General features: G+C 44.0%; 1 protein-coding gene across 1 annotated transcript in view; it reads left to right on the forward strand.

Moving 5' to 3' along the window:
• The first annotated feature begins 13,750 nt into the window (after positions 1-13,750).
• PRKAR2A (protein kinase cAMP-dependent type II regulatory subunit alpha) overlaps positions 13,751-17,041 on the forward strand; it is a 60,840-nt gene continuing 57,549 nt past the window's right edge. Inside the window, 3 exon segments of the mRNA XM_039558964.1 lie at positions 13,751-14,016; positions 14,018-14,122; positions 14,124-14,157. Of these exon segments, the coding sequence (XP_039414898.1) occupies positions 13,906-14,016; positions 14,018-14,122; positions 14,124-14,157 (250 nt within the window). The 5' untranslated portion in view covers positions 13,751-13,905.

Raw genomic sequence — 17,041 nt, forward strand, 5'->3', positions numbered from 1 at the left:
ACTAGTACAGTGCAAGTCTTTCCTTTGCTCAAGCTGCAGCAAACAGCAGCTGGAGCAGACCTTCCATGTCTGGCACTTGATCAAATACTTTCTGGAAGTAGGATAATGGATTTACAGTTTTGTCATTTTTGCCTTCGTTGTTTATTTCTTTGATCTTCAAATATCTCAGTTTAAAGGTAACTAATAATTATTTGGGTGTTTTTAAAGCCTCAGATGTGCTGCTTTGGATAGAGACAACCCCTGTGAGGGAAGGGGCTGCCCCATCCCTGGGGTGGGGTCCAAGGAGGTGTGCAGCAGACAAGGAGGACCATGACAATGGCAGGATGCTGAGCAGCAGAGCCCTGACCAGCTCCCCGTGCATCCCTGCTGTGCTGGGCTGCGGCCCCGCTGCCCCCACCCACACCCCAGTCATGGCCATGCTCTCCCCTTGTGTTTGGCTGCAGCAGGACACACTCCCACTGTGGGCACCCAGCACTGGCCCCTATTTCCATTCCATTTTATCCTTTCCATTTTATTCTACCTCGTCTTTCCTGGACTCATCGTGTCTGTATTTTTCCACCATGGGAATAGCCTCTTCCCAGTTAAACCAACCTTCCTGCAGCTTTCCTTCTAAGCACCAACACTGCCACTGTGCAACCTTCAGACTCACTAACTCCCAAGAAATCCTCCCATGTAACCTTTTGTTTATTCCCCACATAGTCAAATCTCATGTTTTAGCTGCACTTTTGCTATTGCAAGAACATTTTCTATTATTTCGTCCTTTTTTCCCCTTCACTTTACACACCCATTGAGTCCCTCATTTGCCATAGCTTTTTACAGCAGCTTCTCCCTCTAGACTAGTCTTTGTGTGTCTGAGACTTGGATTTTGATCCCAAGCAACTGGAATATATTTTCCCCTTGTTTTAAGACTCTCTGTAGGTAAAAACAGTTTTGCAAATTGAAACAAGATTTAAATCAGTATTTTTTTCTGTAGCAGATTTCTCCCTTTTAAGCACTGCTTTGATTTCCACAGTATTTCTTCTAAAGTTCAGCAGCAAAGTCTTGAGAGAATAGCAGCTTATTGCTTCTGTGATAAACTCTTATCTTTTTTATAATTTAATAACCCTGCCACTAAGCAGAAAACTTCTCTGTCAGTCTCTGTGCCTGTTACATAGCCTGGGAAGCAGCAATAACACTTACCCTGTCAGCTCTTAGGACAGCTCAGAATAAACAACTTTGCAATTAAAGTGTTTATATAGTAGAGCCTCCTCCCTCCTTCCTCATTTAAGGCAATTTCATCAATCAACTGTCTTCTCATTGACTATTTTTCTGTAGCTCTCTGGCAGGGCTCACTCAGGCTTGGGATGTTTCTCCTTGGTCTGGTTGAGCACCATCCCTCCCCTTCAGGATCCTGGACCACCTCCCATCCCAAGGCCTCGGCCTGGAGTCGGGTGGGTCGACCCATCCTCCCCTGCCCCTTCCAGTCATTTCTTGTCTTTGCTGATATGGTTTCATTTCAGCCCAAGGCCAACCAAAACTGCAAGCTTGAAACACCCGTTTCAATGAGACATTTCCAATTTTCAGGATTCTTTGGCAGCAACTCTTTCGTAAACCTGTGCTGGGCTTTAAAGGGGTTGGTAGGTTTTGAGTACAAATGAAGTGAGTTTACCTTGAGATACAAAGCTAAACAGACAATAAACAGCTAATATAGCTAAATAGAAAAAAAAAAGGCTATTTCTGAGCCGAGACCCCTTTCAATGCTGCATCCTCAAATCTAGTAACTGCCTAAGGGTGTTTTTCAGATATAGACAAATCAGCCAGCTATTGAGGGGGACAGTGAAGCTGCAACTGTCAAAGGTGCAAAGAAAACCAAGAGTAAACACCGTGCTTCCAGCTCTGATCAGATTTGGGACTTGCAATGCTGTTTGTAATGGCTGTGTTCCTTCACATGGGAAACTGCTCAGAGGGAAAACGTTGTCAAATGGAAACTGCAGAGTGATGGGGGCAGAATCTCCTGATGTTCTCTGGGCTGCACTTTGCTGTCAGAAAAAGCTCCATTTCCTTTATCTCAAAGGGTTGAAAAACTCTGAGGCAGGGAGGAGATTGAGGGAGACAGGCCTTAATTACATTCTTCTTTCTCGTATGATTAAATATGAACAAAAGAACTACTACACTGCATATCCCCTGCACTGAGATCCTACTGCAAAAGAAGAGACAGAGCCAAACTTTGCCAGCAATCTTCTCATTTCATCAACAACTCTGTGTTCTGCATGTCAAAGTCTGCTCAGGATGACAAGAGAAGTAAACTCTACAAAATCCAAAGAAGGGCGTGACAGAGCTCAGCCAGACAGGGGGCTTGATTAATAATTCAAAATAATACTTTGAACGCTAAATGGTCTTTCATGTTCCTCTCAGCAGTAGTATAAATCTAGGCTGAATCTTTTCCAACAGGTTTGTGTTAGCTGTGACTCAGAAAAACCAGTCCCCTTTAAAGAGGTGTGAAGAGAGAGAGGAAACAGGTTTTTCCTCTGAGTGCTGCCTACAGCTTCTTGATGACTGCAGGTTAACCTCAAGGAACTGACATTGCTTACGTGCGTTTGAAAGGGAACCCCCCCACACAACTGCAGATAACGTGGAACATCAATGTGGGGACCGAGTGGCTTTGAGGTGACATCAGAACCTGAAATGTGTGGGTTTGGGGTGCACTCCTGGCTGTCACTTTTCACTTTCTCAGTGTGCTGAAACAAAAAAAAGGTCTTTCTCAAGGCAGATTGGTTTTAAGTATAAGTGAAACAGCAGATGAATTGCCTCAAAAGGAGGGAGCATCTGGTACCATGCTGGTCTTTGTGCCCCAAACCCCCTTTGCAGATGTTTCTGGAGAGCTCTGCCCAGCTGTGTTGGGGAGGTGTGGAAAAAACACTGACATATCTGTTTGATATGGTGTCAAAATGCTGTCAGAATTTTGGGGACAATGCTGTCAGAATGAATACTGATGGACCTGACTGAAGATTGGTTGTAAAGGATGTTGATGGAGAAGATAAGAAATTAATTTGATGCAGGAGAGGAGAAGAAAGACGGAGAATTTCATAGAAAAGTAGAGTGGTGGAAATGATGTCCCAGGAAAGTGGCAGAGTTTATTCTGGACAAGGGTGAAACAAGAAGTCAGAAAAAGAGCTGGTGTGGTTGAGCCACAGAAAACAGGAGGGACTGGATATGTGATTCAGCTGGGAAAGAGTAAGGAAAGGTTGGATCTTTCCTAGATGTGAAAGGAAAATTTGACTCCTAAGGCTACTGATGCAATTACCAGAGTCATTGAGAAAAAATCAACAAGAGGTCAGGGAAAGCAGCATCCTTTCAAGGCTAAACGATGCAAAACCGCACATTCTGAGAAACATTTCCCACGGTTCAGGAATCCTTTGTAAACACAATTAACCATAGCTCTGATTGTGAGAAGAAAGACAGCTAATGTTGTGTGGAAAATGCGCACAGAATGGCTCGGTGAAAATAAGGCTAATGTCAGAAATACAAGGATAGAGCAAGCAGTAGGGTGTAGCTGCAAGTACAGACAATATCTACTTAAAGCCAGGTATGTTAACACCATTGAGACACAGTTCTGCAGCATATGGTAATATTTCCAGAGGCAAAAAGTAACACCAGGCTCCCTGGAGCAGGCTCTGCTCTTCTGCAATAATTAGTGTAAGGCTTAAAAAAAAGAAGTGAAGCACTGCTAACTCGCAAAATCAGCACAACAGAGGCTTGTGTTCCAGAGATGGTGTTTATTCAAGGACTAATTACAGTAGGCAAGAGGCTTCTTAATGCAACAGTGTGAAGGGAGAAGAGATTCCTACAGGAACCGACAAATTACAAGGAATTTACCTGTCTTGTGCAAGTTTGTCTGTCCTTTATCATCCTCCTGCTTCTCAAATTGCTCTCCAAGTGCTGTGGATAACTGATGTCCAGAACTGGTGTCCATGCATTGAGGTTTGAACCCCCACATCCTACTGGCAGTTACATAGGGGGGTCCAGTGAAGTCCACAGAAGGTGTTTGGTGCAGATATCCAAAACCACTCTTGTGGCAAAGGATCTGGAGGCTCTTGAGATCATGTCACTGCTTTCCTGTGGGTTGGAGCTGGTCGCTGGAGTGCCTGCAGGCACACAAGAGGGAGGCTCTGTCCTCACAGCATTAACACAGGCATTTGCCTATGCAAATTGGTCTTTAATCTGCTGCCTATGTGGTGCTGGGTACTGGATGTGACACAGTGAAAAGCAGCACTGGACCACCCTAAAATCAATGTACAAGCTCACCTCCTTTCACAGATGGATTATGTAACAAGAGGCAATGACTTCTGATGTTGTGGTATGTTTGCAGGTCCTGATCACACAAACCAAGGACAGTGGCCCCAGCATTTGGTCCCTTCAGCAAAACTCCTCCCACTGACATTGGCTTTCCTGCCATCCATCTTATTTTAAAATGCTAGATGGTAATGGGAAGCTCCTTTTGGCTGTAGCCTTGTCTCACTATCCGAAGGGCCACACACATGGGTCACCTTCTCCTGGCCCAGACCCTGCTGTGAGTGAAGGGTCCTACACATGCCAGGCCATGAAGCTCTGGGCTCCCATGCTACCAGAGGCCAGAGCTGTCCTGCTTTTCAGGGGGCAGCTGCTCTGAGTCGATTTGATCCACAAGCATTGCCCGCCCGATGTCGCCGAGGCAACAAGATCCCCAGGGAAGTGGGATGTGTTGCCATAGCAACACGATGCTCTTGCTTTCAGCCTCCTTCCATTGACGCCATGGAGGGAAAATCTGGGGCTGCTGGAAGCCCTGAGTCCTATCGGTGATGAAAAGTTGGGGTGGCCAAAGGAGAGCGGCAAAGACAGACATAAACACCTATTTGTAACCCTAATTATAAGCAGTTGCAATTAAAGGCTCCAGCTGCCGCTGCAGCAGCTTTGCCAGTGCTTACATTAATGCACTGCTCTGAATGAAATAATTTATGTCACATTCCTTTATTACTCATGATCACATGTTTTGCTTTATAGTTAAATTATGAATAATCTAAGCAGGATACATCTTAATGATGCTGTCATTCTTATTCTGGATGTATTGATTCAGCAGGTTCTTTCAACACAGACTCTCTGACAGTTAATGTAATGAGCATTTTTAAATAACAGAACACTGAAAGGAGAAAGAGAGAAAATATGTGACTGTCCCTAGAAACTGATGACTGCTCCTTTTCCAGAATGGTGGAAAATACTGATTCACTCTCCTCTGACCTTCACAGGAGAAGTTCAAGGCTGTTCTAGCTCTTTTTCAGCAGGTTTCCTGCTGTTCCAAGGCAAAGATCTATTATTTTCACACTAGTAGCTTCCACCAGCCGGCAAGGACAGGACCTTGCCATGTCAGGTATCACCAATCCAAGAGAGAGCTTGTCTTTCCTTGTGAGATGTTGAGGAAAGGCTGGAAAGGGATGAATCATAAAACACTGCCAAGAAATGATGGAGTCCATGAGCCCCCTGGATATACAAAGTCCATCATGGACAGAGGCAGTGCCAGGTGTGCATCCTTGAACCAGTTGTCTTTTCCTGAAGCTGCAACACAAATATTAGGACAACATATCTTGTTAAGCTTTCACAACATAATTTATTTGGAATAACTGCCTTTGTGAGCAGATAATAATGGAAATGATCCAAGTATGAATGTACAGGGAGTTTTCAGAGTAGGGAAGGACTTCACATTAGTCTAGGACCAAGCATGGTATGGCTGTGACTCTGGCACCGCCCCTCTGTGCACACCCCAACAGAAGCACTTCAGGCTGGCTGAAGGAGCAGGAGGAAGTACTGCAAAGGAAGAGTTCACAGAGCAAAGTGTACAGTAACAACATGATTAATTGCTCACTGCCGTTGTTCAAAATTTTGCAAAAGTGGAACAACAAATCCTTTTGGAGAAACTTAGGATTTCTACAGTATATATTAATAAGTATGAAAGTAAATCTCACCATTTTAAGAATAAAGACACTTCTCTATTAAGTATCTTTCAGTGATAAAATGGAGTGTAAAAAATATTTCTATCATTGAAAATACTCTTCTTTAATTAAATATATTTAGAATAATGCCTGACTACGAAGCACAATACTTCATAAGATCTGTATTGAATATTCATTGGTTCACAATTGCTTGTATGCTCTGAGGAAAGAGATACAGATTGAAAATATTTTACAAGTATTTACAGAAAAAATTAAAAAGGGATAATATTTTTGCACTGCAAAGCACTGAAAGGGGTTCTTGGAGCCATTCAGAACATAGCCGTACATGCACGTCTCTGATATCACTGTTAGGATTAGGGAGATTGTTTGTATGATGTGTTTGCACCATCAGTCTCACCTACTGGCTGGCCTGGTATGATCAATAGGAGCTCTTAATAACTACACAAGGAAAAAATCCTTAAAAATTTATAGATAAATATTGCCAGCACGGCTATGAGGAATCTAAAGATCTTCCTGTACGGACACTAGATGTCAATGGAGAGACACTTCAAAGCAACTGCAACAAAAGGCAATGCTGCTGCATTTCTCTAAAACCACATTCTTCTTTTCCTCTTTTTCTAATGCAACTCTTCTGGGCTGATAGCCTTGGGAATTAAAGTGAAAAACCCCCTCAGGAGCAGCACTGTACACGGAACACCCATTCAATTAGTTTCCTATGCAGACATGATTTAAGTCATAGTTGAAGGCAGCAAGCATTTTTCAGCTCTACAAACCAATCATTTTTTTGCTGAGACTGACAAAGAGGGATCTGGAAATGGTGAGGTGGCCTTATAATCCTCTGCTTTGGATGATAAAACCACCTGTTTCCTTGAATGAAGACATCCAAGCTGCAGTCAGACATCAAATACTTTTATAAAACTTAAGAACCTAAACTGAATCAGAAAACCAGCCTAGAAGTGAGAAGTTTCACGTCCCCATTATCCTCCCCTGAGATATAGATAGAATATATCATATCCCCTGAGATATGATAGAATCCTCTATCAACATTTTCATAATGTACACCAAAGCACAAGATGTGAAAAATGACAGTAAAATACAATAGGAACTGCTTACTGATTTTCTCTGAAAACTGGTTAACTGATCTTCATGCTGCAGTATGAGTTTAATTTAAACAAGTACTAACAGCTGTAATAAAGCTCATAAAAGGGTTTTCAGGTGGAAATATAAAATTTTTGGGGATTTGGTGGATAAAGCTCATTTCTACTGTTGCAATCTACATCTAATACTGCAATTTCAGCACTTGGAATTAGTTAACACACCATGCCAACCTGTAAAATGAGCCCTTCATTGTAGTATTGCCCCATGGTTGTGTACAGCACTTCTGTGCCTGCAATGGATCTGTGAGCACCAAAGGGCAGGACACAAACACTGGGAACAGTGAAATGTGTCAATGGCTTCTGGTGGACACCAAAAAACATTGCCAAAGAGCAAAGACGCAGTGGCTCCTGTCTCAGCGAGAGATAAGGTGCTGCAAGAGGAGGGAGAGACTGAGGCTCAGCCTGGAAGGAGGCTCAAGGTGTCCCCCCAGGGGAGGCAAGCAAGAAGGGGTGAGGGATAGATTGTGGATATAGGGTAAACCTCGGAGGTGAAGGGAAGGGCAATTGTTGTTTGACAAGCATCTAGTGAAGATACATGACAAACGGGCAAATGCCACGTGTGAGAAATGGTTGATAACATTCAAAGGACAAAGGTGACAGCAGAAGATGTGAAAACCAGAGCTGTACCAACAGTGACAGAGCAATACACGTCTGAGTAGTGGCAGATTGGGACCCAGTACAGAAATGCTGATAACCTGAACTGCATCAGGTGGAAATGTGAGAAGATGGGGAGGGCACAAGTGTGTACATAGAGCAAAAGACAATTCCACATTTGCAAGCAAAGGCTCAAGGAAGAAATAAATTTCAGAGCTCTTCGTATGACAAACCCCTCAACATCAACAAACTTGTGTTTGAACAGGTTCTGCTGGAAAACACAGACAGAAATTGATAGTTTGGATTCAGAACAACTCACAGAGAGGTCAATTTTCTTTCTTCTCTTAAAACCAAACAATCTGAAAACCTTCTACCTTTATTTAGTAGCAATGTCTGTGTACTCTAAGGCCAACAAAGCCATCCAGCAAGATCAGGGCTACCCAGTGAGTGACTGACTACCATAGGACACGCACAAAGGTCTGTTCCCACCAGCTCCCTCTGCCCAGAATTCACACCAGCCTCTGTGAAGAAGTTCTTAATATAATGTTTTAAGTGCTGGGGCCAGACACTAAAGTACAACCAAAATGGGTACAGCTTTGCTTTGTATGCAAGAGAACCAAGTGCTTAGCTAAGTCCTTATTTGAATATCCCCTGTTTACACAGCAGTGCCGTTGCTTAGGGCTTCTCTGACGTGGGAACCATAAACTCTGCATCTGCTACGTAGTGTTGCTCAGGGTAGTTTAAACAACATGGTCAGCCCACATGTCTTATGTCACAGATACTACTTTTATCTAGATTCAGACACGTGCCATTTTACGTCACAAGTATGACATGACAGTTAGAGGTATTCCTTTTTACATCTAGCTAACACATAGGACAAATGATTTACAAAATCAGGTGTTTTAAAGTTGGCATTTTCTACTGCCTGAAAAATTGTAATTGTTACCAACAGAATCAGTGCTTTCTGTGTTCATAAACTGAATTATGCCAATGAAAATCTGGACATTTATACAGATGTTTCTCCCAACTTGATACTTTGACATTTATCAACAAATGCAGCAAAGCATCTTTCAAAGAATTATCCAAAATATTTTTGATGGACTAAAGGTAGTGTCAAGGTAAAAAATTTCAGCTGACACAAATACTTATATGCATTTACTTAAAAAAAGATTGATTTTTTTCCCCCTTTGTACTATTGATAGACAGTCCCATATGATTTGTTGAAGTACACAGTACTCAAGCTACTCACTCTAAAGGCTAACAAAAATACCTACTAAATCTTGCTTACTGTCACAAGCAAACCAGCTGGTTAGAGCACCAAAGTTTGGTTTCTGAGGTTTAGCACCTTCCTGAGAAGGAAACCAAAGAGAGGCAGGAGAAGCAGTTTCATCTTGCATATGGTGTTCAAGGATCTCTGCATCCTGGTGGTTAAGCCCAGGATCACTTGTTTGTTACTATTACTTCTGGTAAAAGGCAAACTCAGAAGGTTTGTGTACATTATGCACAAAGTTATATGAAGTTTATGCACATTTACAGCAACAGGAGCAAGCAGTGTGTAGAAAAGCATTTGAATGTTAAACATACAAAACTTAAAACTCAGCATGTTTCTTGCAGTGAGGGTGGTCAGCCACAGGAGAAACAGAGCAAGAGAAGTGGGAATTTTTTCATCTCTTTATATCTTAAAATGAAGACTGGATACATTCAGCTCATAATGATGTGGCAGCCAAAAAAACCTAAGGAAACGTGTTAGAGAACAAAACAGACAGAATAATTTTTCTGCCGTGTAAAACCAGGGTGAGCCCACATTTTGGGATGTGGAGACCAGAACTGCACACAGTGCTCATGAAAGGCACAGAGAAGTTGAGCAGCTACAGAAAGGAGAATTTAATGTGATCCTGGGGAAGCAGCTGCTTTTGGAGGAGAGACTGGTAGGACTGTGAGACCTTAATTTTGAGAGGGCTGAAGCAAGATAAGAGGTTTACAAAAATCACAAAGTAGCAAAAAACCACAGGTAGATATAATTTGCCAAATCCTGGAATACCAGGAGTAGGGGGCATCTGGGGAGAATGCTCCAGATCTTAGAAAAAGAAGTGCTGCTTTATCTAACAGGTATTTAACTTCTGGAACTTGCTGTTTTGAGAAACCTTGGTCACTGGCTTCAGCACCAGGGGGATGTGGAAAACATGAAGCTGTGTTCACTAATACCTGTCATCAGAATATTTAGTGTTTTCTTGCATGATCCTTGTACGGAGTTTGAAGGCAAGCGTAATTAATCCAAGATGTACATATGTTTATATAGTGTCTGAGCTCTGGCTGGTGCTGACAGGTTTATGAGAAGTGAAATATTACTTGTTATAAAAGGATTTATTTTACTTTTTAAGGAGCCAGTCAGGAGGTTTAATTTGATTATTTTTCCCCAGTTCAGGACTACACAGACTATTTTGCTTTTTCTGCTGGCAACTTTGCTGCTCCTGCCTGAGCAGGACAAGCAATGAAGCTCCACAACACTTTCACTAATGACACATCAAAGTCACATGGATCTGGGTAGAACAGGCAGGGTAAAGGGAAGAGACCTCACCATTTGGGAGCACAGACACGTGGTATATATGGGAATAGCTTTCAGCCACTACGACATTATTAGGAGAACTATATTCTGAAATATATGTATTTTTTGATAGGAATACTGTGGTGACCAGCTTCATCAGCTACATAAGTCTTAATCTAACTACATACTGGGTGCTGAACATGCCATGAAGCCAGAGGAAAGAAATTGCATTGGTCATGATGCCTGAATTAAAAATGTTATTATAAAGGGGATCAAATTAAGGCTGCAAGTTCATTTTCTAATTTATTTCTACCATTCTTTTAATGTGAATGCTTATTACAGTAATAATTTAAAAAGTTATGCAAATTCAGGGAGAAGGAAAGCGTATGATGAGCTCTATGTATGCACAGCAGGCACTATAACAATTAACTTGATCACCGATGAGCTTCTTGTGTATTTGTGCCATCCATTCTGACGCTCGCCGAAAAAAAAAGTATATAAAGAAAAAGGATAAACTGTGGCATAAATCAACTTGAAAATGTACTTCGTGTGACCTTGGATGCTTTTGATTTTGTCGGTTGACCTTCAGGAAGAGGATAAACAGAGCTCTGCTCTTTACTTTCCTCTGAAGCTGATTAATTGTGTGTGGACATATAAATATCAGAAGGCCAATACAATGTAGCCCTTCAGAGACTTAACAATATTTACTAGTAACACATTTTTTTCATATAAATAACCAGATTTATATTCACAGACACAAATGACATAAAATTATCAACAAACATTAAAAGCTAACACAAGAGCTGACTAATGCCAAAAGCAGGCAGTTGTCAAGTGGCTGGCTGTTGTGCAAAAAAGTGGGAAAGAAAAGTAAGTGTATTCCCTTGGAATTAGACTTTCCCTTTCTTCCTTTGAACCTTCTTCCCAGTGCTTTTTACTGGTATTTTGTTTTACCATTTCTACAGCATTTTAAAACTTTCATTTTTACCTCTTTACCACCAGCAATATCTTCAGCACCCAACCAGCAAAGTTCTCATCCGAAATCTTAATTTTGTGAGGGGACTAACCATAGTTTTCTCATTTATCAGAACCTTTCTCTGCACCAGTTCTGTCAGTAGCTGAAGTACATATACTGAGCAGTGAAATGTGCTCTTGTAATGTTTGAGACCATCAGACAGACACTAATGGTAGGAGTGGCAAATGAAAACTTTTGAAAAAGGTGATGGAGCAACAGTTGTTCCTGCTGTAGAAAAGAATAGAAACTAAGAGAAATAGCTTCACACAAGATCTTTGAATAAACTGATGAGATGTGGCAAATCAACCTTCTGTGCTTTTTTAAAAAAATTGTTCTCTTTGTATGGATACACAATGTAATCTTACTTCACATGAAAATATGGGATCTGTATTACAAAGAACACCTTTATGTGCCATAAGATTTGCAACTGGCCTCCCTCACTGAGAACAGCCAGTAAAAGCACTGGATGTGGTGTTCAGGGATCTGCTGCTGTGCCCTCTGTGCAGCAGTGATGAACAGGCTGCCTTTATCTGGGAGCGCAGTGAGAACTATCTGGATGAGCAAGGGGACTCCTTGGCACACGAGCAAACAAAACCATAACACACAGTACACTGCCTCAGACACTTCTGGGCTTCTAAGTAAAATTTTATACTTTGAGTATGAGTTGATTTCTGCTCTTTTATTGTTGAAACAAAAGAAGAATTAAATAAAAATATGTACACTGACAACACGCAGCAGTGTCACTAAGCCAACATCCGTATTCCCTTTGAGTCATGTTTGCACAGGCCTATTTTCTCCCAAGACAAGCTTCCCAGCAACATCAAACCTTAAGGGCCGATGGCTCCACTCCATGCAGCCCCTGGGCATCTGCCAAACCTCCCTTGAACACACAGATAACAGGTTTTGTACAACAAACACAAGCAAAAATCTGAATAAAGCACATTTTAACAGCATATGAACGGGTATCTCCAGAGCTCACACATATCAGCAATTATGAGGGTGACAAGGCACTGGTACAGGTTGTGCAGAGATGTGGATGCCCCATGCCTGGAAGTGTTCAAGACCAGATTGGATGGGGCCTGGAGCAACCTGGTATAGAGGAAGGTGTTCCTGACCATGGCAGAGGGTTTGGAACTAGGTGACCTTTAGGGTTCCTTCCAACCCAAACCATTCTATGATTCTGTGTTTCATTTTCCTGAAATTCTTTATCTTTAATGCTTTATTATTATCAGATCAGCACTACTGCCACCCTTTCAGACTATGTCATGGCTCTATTCAGCATTTACCTGCACGTTGCTTCTCTTGCACTGACTTAAGACTGTTCTTTAATGATGTCATTCTGACAAGAACCAGGGGGTCATAGGTCCTAAATCCAACTCCAAGCAAAATTGGATGGAAGTTTGATTGGATCTGACCCAGGTCAAAACCCCCTTGTTCTCCTGCTCCTGCGGGAGCTTTGAAACACCCTCACATGCTCTGTGAAGAAAGAGAACCTCTGTCCTTGGCATGGGTGAGGCCACACCTTGAGTGCTGTGTCTGGTTCTGGGCTCCTCAATTCAGGAAGGTCATTGAGGTGCTGGAGTGAGTCCAGAGAAGGGAACACAGCTGAGGAAGGGTCTGGAACACAAGTCTGATGAGGAGCAGTTGAGGGAGCTGGTGGTGTTTAGCCTGGAGAAATGGAAGCTCGGAAGGGATTTTACTGCTCTCTACACATGCCTGAGAGTGTAGCCAGGTGGGGATTGGTCTCTTCTCCCACGCAACCGACGAGAGGACAAGAGGACGTGACCTCAAGTTGTGCCAGGGGAGGTTTAGGTTGGACATTATGTGGAATTCTTTCACAGAAAAGGTGATCAGATATTGGAACAGAACAGGCTGTCCAAGGAGGTGGAGGAGTCACCGTCCCCGGACACGTTTCAGGAAAGACTGAATGTGGCACTCAGTGTCATGGTCTACACATGATGGTGTTTGGTCAACGACTGGACTCAATCATCTCAGAGGCCTCTTCCCACCTAACTGTTCTGTGATTCTGACAAGAAATGATTGTACGGGGTCACTGAGGTGAAATCAGAGAAAAATAAAAACGCAGCAGCAACTGCCTGATCTCCACCGCTCCACACATCCCGCCGCCAGCTCTGGTCAAGAGGTTTTCCAACCCCGCTCAAACCCGGCCCAACGCGCCGTGACCGGGCTTTAACGACTCCGGCGGGCGCAGAACGGCGGGCGCCCATCAGTTCTCCAAAGAGCTGAACCATCTACGCACACACCCAGTCAACCACCCCGTCTCCCCCCGAGCCTCCGCCGCCCCCGTGCCCGGTTCTCGTTCCCCGCTCCCGCCCCGGCCCCGCCGCGCCCCGCGGTGACGCACGCGCCCCGCTCCCCCCCCCCCCCCGCCCCGCGCACGCGCGGCCGCAGCCCCGCGCCCGCTCCCGCTCCCGCTCCGCGCCTGCGCCGCTCCTCGTCCCCGTCCCTCCCCTCCGCGCCCCGCGGCTCGTGTGACCGGAGCGGCGGGAGTCGGTTCGCGTCCGCCTGGGAGGCCCCGAGCCCGCACCGCAACCGCCACCGCCGGGCCGCGGACGCGGGGAGGACGGAGGGAGGGAGGGAGGCGAGGCGGCCTCCCGGGTGTCCGGCACCATGAGCATCGAGATCCCGCCGGGCCTCACCGAGCTGCTGCAGGGCTACACGGTGGAGGTGCTGCGGCACCGGCCGTCCGACCTGCTGGGCTTCGCCGCCGAGTACTTCGCCCCGCCTGCGGGATGCCCGCGACCAGGAGGCGGGCGGTGGCCGCAGGGTGGTCAGCTTCGACGGGGAGCCCATGCAGACCGAGTCCAACGGCGACGAGGAACCCGACCCGCGGCGACGACGAGTCCGACTCCGACTTCGAGCGTAAGTGCCGGCGCTGCCGCTGAGGAGGCGCCGGGAGCGCGGGGTCCTGTCGGCGGGATGCAGCCCAGGGCCGTCGGCCGCCTCCCCGCCGTGCCCGGTACCGCTGCCGCGGCCGCCGCCGCTGGGCAGAGCGGGCAGCAAGGAGGGATTGAATGGGGGAGAGGCTCCGCCGGCTCCCGCAGCCCCGCTGTGCCGCCGCTCCCGCCCCCCGGGCTCCCCGCGGGCCGCCGGCGGTGCTCCGGGAGCCCCGGATCGCCCCGACACTCCGGCCAGAGCCCCGTCCCGGGGGTGTCCGGCGCTGCCCTGGGCGGCCGAAGTGCCCCGGGGTCTGACCGGGTATCGCCGGGCAGCGAGCGCGCTGCCAAGCATGTGATAGGGAAGATCATGTGTTATTGAGCAACCTCTTCTGTACTTATCTTTACATTTCTGTCTTTAAATCATTGTGGACGAGTGGTGTTGGGTTTTTTTCACTGAAACTGGGGTGGTTTATTGCCGCTGTTGTGTATTTAAAGTGGCTGTTATAAAGCACTGAAATAACTTTCGCTATTTAGCAACATATTAAAATTCAAAGCCATCTGTATATTGCTGTTTATACTGCCAGTCTCGAAGATGGAAAAGATACTTAACCTGAGCTGGACAATGAAATGCCACTTGCAATACTGAAATTTTTATTCTGTCAGAATTGTACTGTGTGTGTTGTGCTATGCAGAGTGTTTGTAATTTGGGCTGTAATTGAGCCTCAGTGTGAGAAGTTATTTAAAATGCTTGTGCATGGTGGTACTTGGCACACCCAGAATTTTGGACCTGAAATCACTGGGTACTTTCTCATTATTAGAAAGTAGCTTAAAGAGGAGGGAAAGGTGAGAAAAGGCATGCTTTCCCTGAACTTTCAGTGCCCTCGTTTGAAGGTCTTGTGCCCTTGACCTATAACGTAAAGGTTTCTGACTTTTATTGATAGAGGATCCTCTTTTAGACCAATTACTGGATGTCACCTTGTGGATGAAGTGTGCTCTTAACATCTGCTCCGTGGTTAATAGTTTTAGAGAAACGAGAAGTTAAGCTATGGAACAAATAATTGTTTTTATTAAGGAAGCATTGAGACACCAGCTATTTTTGCAGCGCTTTTAGTCTGGGAACTTCACAAAGTAAAACACATCTTAAGCTCTTCAAAGTAGACAACCTAAACAGGACATGGAATGTATGAGAAGACAAGAGTGAAATGTACAGTCAGAATGAATTAAAAACCAGTTTGCATCAGTGTCTGGATTTGGATGTTTTTTCTCATGAGGCAGAAGCTCTGTTTAGGGCATGAAGAAGAAAAGATGAGAGGTGAAGGGTAAAGACGTGGACACTGGTGGTGACTGAATTGAAGTTAAGGGAATGCTCAAGTATGAGCAGAGATTTATGGAAATTATAAGTGATTTTTTGCCCTGCAGCCAAGTCAGTGGTATTTTCAAACATCTCTAAATATGAAGGAAGATAGAGTTTCTTGCAGAATGTATTTTAAAATTAAACTCCAGGTTGGAAAAATTGCAGTAGATAGTTGGATGTAATTTAAAAAAAATGTTCAATGTCTTTGTAGTTAATATTTTCCTTAAAAAAAAGAAACCCAAACCACAAAAAAAACCCCAACTGACAAAACCAAACAAAAAACCCACTCCACCAAAACATCTAATGTCTTTGAGTGCAATTTTGCTATTTTGTGATCAGTTTACCTAGATTTGTGGTTTGAACTACCATTTTCACAGAAGTAAGTGTAAAATTTTCTTTTTGAATGTTGCAACTTCAGCTGGAAGGATCCTCTGAAGTTTAAATGTTTCCAGATAAAAATGTAAAAATTAGATGGTGGCATACAGCTTTTCAAATGCAGCTTTACATGGTGAGGCTGTCCAAAGCAGAAGGGTGGTTCCTTTGCTTCATGTTTCTGTTTATCATCTTTCTATCTTACAGAGAAAATTAAATTAACAAGGTTGGGCATTGTCACTTGTTGTAGTAGAGCCCTTTGGGCAAGTGCCACTGTCAGTAATGCTGTTTTGCTTCCTCTCTGAAAACCCTCCTTGTGGTTTCTCAGGAGCAGTGCCATGTTCTCTGTAACAGCAGGTGAGGATCCCTCGGTAGGGTCAGAGAAATAATTGTTTCTTACATTGTTTAGCAGTGTGGGTGGCAGTCAACCATGGCTTTGTGTTAATTAGGTTTCTGTTGTAACTGTTATCTCTATCAATGAAAAAATGTTAAGTCAGAGGTTCTGATATCTGATGACTGTCATGGATAGGACAGTACCTGTGCCTTGTGGAAGACAAGATCCTGGGTGCTTATATCTGCTTAGTATTTAAAGAACATGTGGAGATAGGGAAAACACACAGAACAAGAGACTCAGATAATCTCATTGGACGGACCAGAGTCCCGTTTGTTAAGACTGCAGTTTTTCATCTTAGACAATTTAGGAAAGACTTCAGTGAATTTCACTGTTCTTTCCTAGGTTATGCTTTGTTACCTTTGAGTTGCTGTGACAGGTCAAATGGATGTTTTAAACATGTTTCCATGTCTGTTTATAAATAAAAAGATGAAATGGAGCAGTTGATTTTGTAAATCATTACGTTAAGGAAACTTAAAGCTAGTTTAAATAATTACCCTTATTGTATATGTTTGAGTAGGAAAGATCTTCACAAATAATGTGCTTGTCTTCATGTGTCTGTTTCTGGCCCAGTATTAAATCTGTGTATGTCGCTAGGCTGCACCTGCACACTCGGACTGAGAGAACGTTTTAGATAAGTTATGTGGAGTTTTTTTGTATGCTCTGAGTGCATAGTTAATAGAAGCAAGAATAAGTCAGAAGGAGATCTTGGCCTGTGGTATAATCCATGCGGCAAATGTCTTTGAGTAG

Source organism: Corvus cornix, chromosome 12 (assembly GCF_000738735.6).
Source record: "Corvus cornix cornix isolate S_Up_H32 chromosome 12, ASM73873v5, whole genome shotgun sequence".
Lineage (NCBI taxonomy): Eukaryota > Metazoa > Chordata > Aves > Passeriformes > Corvidae > Corvus > Corvus cornix.